Raw genomic sequence first — 5,960 nt, 5'->3', positions numbered from 1 at the left:
CTAGCTTAGACTATAAGGAGTGAGTGGTGTTATTTGACATGTGGCTGGCACGTTAGCACATGTCAGAAAAGTGGCGTGGTGTAAAAAAGGAGGAGTGGAAGCGGCGTGGTTAGTGGCATTTTTATAAAAAAGTTAAAAATAGAAAAATAAACACCAACTTATCAAAACCAACCAAAATCCGCCAATCAAATAAAAGTCTCTACATCACCAAACCTAAGCGCCCCACACCGGTGTAGAATCCCCCGCCCTCACCACCACACCGCCCTCCACGCCATGTCCGAGGTGGTTTGCCCGGCATGGAGACTTTTTCACACCCAAATCTTATGGTAAAGGTCTAACAATAATTCTTGGGTAATGACTTACAGGATTATCGACAAATCCGATATACTAGTAACGCAAGTAAAGAGGGAAATTAATATACATTAAAACATAGTTTTGGTGGTGTTAATTAACCACAAAGTATTCAAACATGTGGAGTTGCTACCACTAGCAAAGGCAACTTCTTATGAATTGTGATCCCAATAGTCTCACTCATGTCTAAATCCTCCCCTTTTTGGGCATCAGGCAACACAAAATCAAACTTATGCACCAAACTAGCTAACACAAGCTCATTAACACTCATTGCAAACTGGATTCCAGGGCATTTTCTTCGACCCGCACCAAACGGTGTCAACTCAAAATGAAGCCCTCTATAATCAACCGGACTATCCAAGAACCTTTCGGGTCGAAACTCATCAGGGTTGTCCCATAAAGCGGGGTCTCTACCAACGGCCCACGCGTTGATTAGAACTTGTGTCCCGGCTGCAATATTGTAGCCCATTAGTTCAACATCTTGTGTGGATTCGCGAGGAACGAGAAGTGGGAGTGGCATGTGCATTCGGAATGTTTCCTTGACGACGGCCTTTAGATACCACATTTGATCCAAGTCGTTTTCGGTGATCTTGGGTTTGCCTTTGGCTACTTGGCGTACCTCTTCTTGTAGTTTTTTCATTGCATGTGGGTTTCTTATCAACTCACTGAGTTCCCATTCAAGAGTTGCGTAGGTTGAATCCAACGGCGGATCTAGAAAATCCGCCAAGCCGTAACGTTTTATAAATAAGCCGTAACGAAATCGAAAAAACCTCAAATTTTTCCAAAATTTACACTAATTTTTCCAAATTTTTCCGCGCCAAGCCGTAGCGGGCGTTGCCCCCCGGCATAAGGTAGCTCCGCCACTGGTTGAATCAGTCCCACCCGTGAACACATCCTACATGCAAATATTTGGATTGGTATTCAAATTTTCTTTTGATAAAGTGATGTTAAAACTATGGGTGTAAATGAGCTAACCCGCGAGCTTCTGAGTTACACAAGGTTGGCTCGCTTAAAGCTCGAATCAAATTGAACTTAAACGAGCTCAAATCTGAGCCCGAGCTTTACTTATCGGCTCGAGCTGGCTCGCGAGTTTGAACGTGTATTATTTATATAATTTTATTCATTATACTATATGTATATATATTTATATAAAAAATTTAATATTTAAAATCATAATAAATATAACTAAATAATATCTATTATGTTTTATGTAAAAATTATAATTATAAGTGTCACACCCCAACCGATGGCGGAAACATCGGGATGAGACGAACAAATTGCTCAAAACAACATAACACTAAATGTGACAATATAAATTAAATCATTTTATTAAAACTAAAGAATAATACATTGTTTCAAATAGTAAACATATATTCAAATATTGTTTAATTGCTAAAATGGGTATCTAAAGCCATCCTAGCTTGTTTCTTGATCATCTTGACTAGCAACCTGCAACATGTATTAAAATAACATCAACAAAAAAAATGTTGGCGAGTATACAAGTTTGATACATAGCATAGTAGAATAAAACAAGTTTTGAATCTGCTCAATATCCAACATGAAGACGATGACACTAGCTACCACTGTTCAACATTGTTCAAGTTGCTTTCAAATATCGTTCAAGTTGCATGTAATGAAGTTGCACTCAAAGAGTGTTGAAGTTGCATTCAAATAAAGTTGCATATAATGAAGTTGCACTCAAAGAGTGTTGAAGTTGCATTCAAATAAAGTTGCATATAATGAAGTTGCACTCAAAGAGTGTTGAAGTTGCATTCAAATAAAGTTGCATATAATGAAGTTGGGTTACAAGCATCAAATCGTTTCATGTTTAAATGTGGATAGAGTGTGACGAAAACAAGACTCAAGTGTAGTGTAATTTGAATATGTAATACATGTTGCACCCAAATGTATTTAAAACGAAAATGGGATCGAGTATACTCACCTTAGATTGCGTTGCGTATTTCTTGTAATAACGCACGAGTAAAGATTGAGAAACCAAGAGGATGATCAAAAGGGATTAACCTAGATATTTAGAATGCCATAAGTGAATGATCCAATTATTATATGTAAGTTAATAACCCTTAAGTCATTACTTATTTACAATTTATAAACTAAGCCTATTAATAAATATTTGAATTTAGAGCATTTTCTTTAAATACATAGTTAAGAACAAAATTACGAAATCATTTGTGTATATTTCTAAAAAGTATTATGAATGATTAAGAAAAAGAACATATTAGTGTAAGGAACTGTTATGTATCTATCATATATATTACACTTGTTTGCTCGATTATTATCGTTTAAGGAACAATAAAAATATATATATAAGGTTCAACAGGGGTTTAATGATAAACAAAAGGATAGCGAAAAAGTATACCGAACGAAATGGAGGGAACCCCGCTGGCGAACTTCGGACGTCTCCGGTGACTCCGACAAGGTGCGGGTGTGTTGCGACTGGTCCCTTCCGTTGCTTCTGAGAGTTCGACGTGAAGAGAATATTCCCGCGACGTCCACGAAACTCCGATGCGAACCGTGAACTCCGGTGATGTTGAGGAACTCCGGCGATACTCCGGGTGCTTCGACAACGACTAGCTTTCTCCGGCGAGTTGTTATTGATCAGAGAGATGAGAGAGAGGAAGGTATGCGAATGGTTGTGTGTGTCGAAATAATATCATGGTCTGGGTTTTTATACACGTTTGCGGAACATGAGTTTTTGGTATTTCAAAGTTTCCGAAACAAGAAAAATGAATGGGTTTTGGTTTGTGATTGGGATTAAAAGGAAACTTCAATTACGACCAACTAATTGAAAAATCATGGCTAATTAGTATCAATTACCAAAAGGTGGAAACCTAACTGTAAGGTTGCTATTTCGTATGGCGGCAAAGTTGTAAAAAAAAAAAAATTTAAACATCACAGGAGGTTATAAATTGTAGTCTTTTATATGTATAAAAGGTGGTGGTGTTTGAATTAATTTTAATAATAATATGGCAGTTAACAAATAACGTGAATTGGTTTGTAATATTAATTAATTAAATAACCAATAAATAACATGTATTGATAATTAAATCACTAAAAAAAAATCTTTCAACGGTGATTTTAATTCGCAAGAATTTCTGAGGTTCAAATCTAGGATCCGTATTTTAAAACGGGTCGGATTTTGAAACGGGTCGATTTTAACGGGGGTTACAATAAGTATATAAAAAATAAATTATAAATGTAAATAGGTTTAATTGATAAATAATAAGCTAGCCGAATCAAGCTTGAAAAACTAACCATGAAGTGAGCTCAAACTTTAGAAATAAAGCTCGAAAAGTACCGAGTTCGACTGTTCCAGTTTAGAGGTGCACAAAACCGGATTTTGGGTCAAATGATTTGTAACCGGTTTGGTTCAGCTTTAAACGATTTTAACGCATATATTCTTAAACCGATTTCAAACGGGCATACCACATCAAATTGGCCTTGTTTACCGGGGGTGTGGATGAGTGGTCAAGCATATTTTTAACGGGTGCGCTCGGATTTTTTGCCTAAAAAATACACTATTTTTTTTTTCAAACGGTGTGCCCGCGGACCAAGGGTTGCACCTAGGTCCGCATATGGGACATAGAAGTATAGAAGGCATTGAGTTCTATTATTAAGTGATCTAAATATTAATATTAATATAGTTTTATTGATACCGATTTCTTAAAAAAATATCAGGTCTACGAATGTGAGGCTAGCCCACTTAGTAAAGATTTATGCTTCTTTGATGTGAGGTTAATGTGGGCAAAGGAGATTCTTTTAGGATTATTGGTATAGAGTATAAGCAAATGTTCCTATTCAAAAACTGGTAAGGAACAAATACAAGTTACAACCAATACAAGCCGGGTCAAGCTTTTTGGGACCCAAAAAGGATAATGAAAAAGGCCCTTTTTCATAACAAAATAAAAACGATTTGTTTTGCTTTCGATCCAATGAATCCTGTAATATATGTATGAATCCAAGATATAGATCACAAACCTTCACCACCAAGAATTCCAGAATTCAAATTACCTACATGTAATTTTTAAAAATATTAGGGCCCTTGGAATGTCGAATACCCAAATCTCTGCTGACATTCAAATGGGTCTTCGCTGACGTCAAGATATCCCGACCTTCGTTACTACAAAAAAGTAAACCGTTAGCCTCGTCACGGAGGCCCCCCCGGGGGGGGGGGGGAGATCAGTGACCAAGCTCCGGCATGAGAATAAGTAAACTTGCCGGAAAGTTGGAGGAGCTTATTCCGATGAGTATGATCACCGGAATGTTTCCTCTAAGGTGTGAATCCAATAAATGTGTGTGTGTTTTATATGTAAGAATGTTTGTCGGAATAAATGAGAGAGGAGTAAATGAGAGAGTTTTAAATGCGATACCTTCCGAGAGCCTGCCTTATGATCACTCCTTTCTTTCCTTATATAACCTCTAGACCTTATCTTCCATGTGAGATATTTTATTAAGATGATCCAACAGGTTCCGATGGTCTTTGGGGGGCTCAGACACGTGTCTGACTACCAACGGTGAGATGGCAGCTTCATTTAATGCTTCCGGCTAGGAAGTACAATTTCCAGCCAAAGATCCTCTTCTAATCGAGCATTAAATGTGGCCTTTTTTCTCTGATTCTAGTTTCCCGCTCATTCAGTAAAAGGAGAGCCTTAGTGGGCAAGGTAAGCCACTGTTGGGCTTATGTCCTGTTGGGCCCACGTGATAGTTATAACACCCCGTGTTTTCGAATGTCAAAGTCAAAGTCCAAGTCAACTTTGACTTTCTTTGACTGTAGATAGTCTATTTTATGTTTTAGTTGTATTATGTGGAGTAAGTGTTGTAATCAGCAAGAATCGAAGTAATCGAATGAGTTTTAACGCGAACCGATCTACGACTGTGAATGATAGGAAGTAACAATGCGATAAAGTTAACTAATCAGTAATCAAACCAATCTAACAATCACCGAACTCGAGACTCGAATTATGCGAATTGTGGTATTGTTATACGTGTGTGTGTGCCTTATGTGTTACTTGTGCGTGTTTACTTTATGTTTGGTGTGGTACTCAAGCGAATCAATCGAAAACCAAATCGAAACTCGAAAAGCAATCAGACACAATCAAAACCGACATCGAAACGTGACTTATAGAAGATTGTATGTTAGATATAGTAGTTGGGACTGAAAGTAATTTGACTAGGAACCCTATCGTATTCGTACCAGCGTCCATCGAAATCGAAACGTCAAAAATCGTCGCAAAATACTCAAAGTGTGTCGCGGATCGAACAGGAAGCATCCTGATCGAACAGGCCAGCCGATCGGCTAGCATCTTGCTAGCCGATCGAGCAGCCCACTCGATCGGAACTCCTGGCCGATCGGCTGCCACTTTCCTCTTTTGGAAGCCTATAAATAGGGCTGTTGTCACACCCCAACCGATGGCGGAAACATCGGGATGAGACAAAGTGTGTATAGATTGCTAGAGACGTCATAACACTATGTGACAATATTTAATTAAATTCGAATTTCATTGCAATACTAAATTGTCGTACAAGATTCAAATAGAAATAACAACATTGTTTCAAATTGTAACATAACAACAAAAGATAGATTAATCTAG

At 37.8% G+C, this 5,960-nt stretch overlaps 1 protein-coding gene across 1 annotated transcript; it reads right to left on the bottom strand.

Annotated features, from left to right (window-relative positions):
- Positions 1–402: 402 nt before the first annotated feature.
- Positions 403–1,207, bottom strand: LOC110939258 (psoralen synthase). Its single transcript, XM_022180992.2, has one exon. It carries the CDS (start codon positions 989–991, stop codon positions 464–466), a length of 528 nt encoding a protein of 175 aa, XP_022036684.1. The 5' UTR covers positions 992–1,207; the 3' UTR covers positions 403–463.
- Between the last annotated feature and the right edge of the window lie 4,753 nt (positions 1,208–5,960).

This window comes from Helianthus annuus, chromosome 4 (genome assembly GCF_002127325.2).
Source record: "Helianthus annuus cultivar XRQ/B chromosome 4, HanXRQr2.0-SUNRISE, whole genome shotgun sequence".
Classification (NCBI taxonomy): Eukaryota; Viridiplantae; Streptophyta; class Magnoliopsida; order Asterales; family Asteraceae; genus Helianthus; species Helianthus annuus.
The sequence above is the reverse complement of the archived record's forward strand: the minus strand, read 5'-3'. Positions and strand labels throughout refer to the sequence as shown.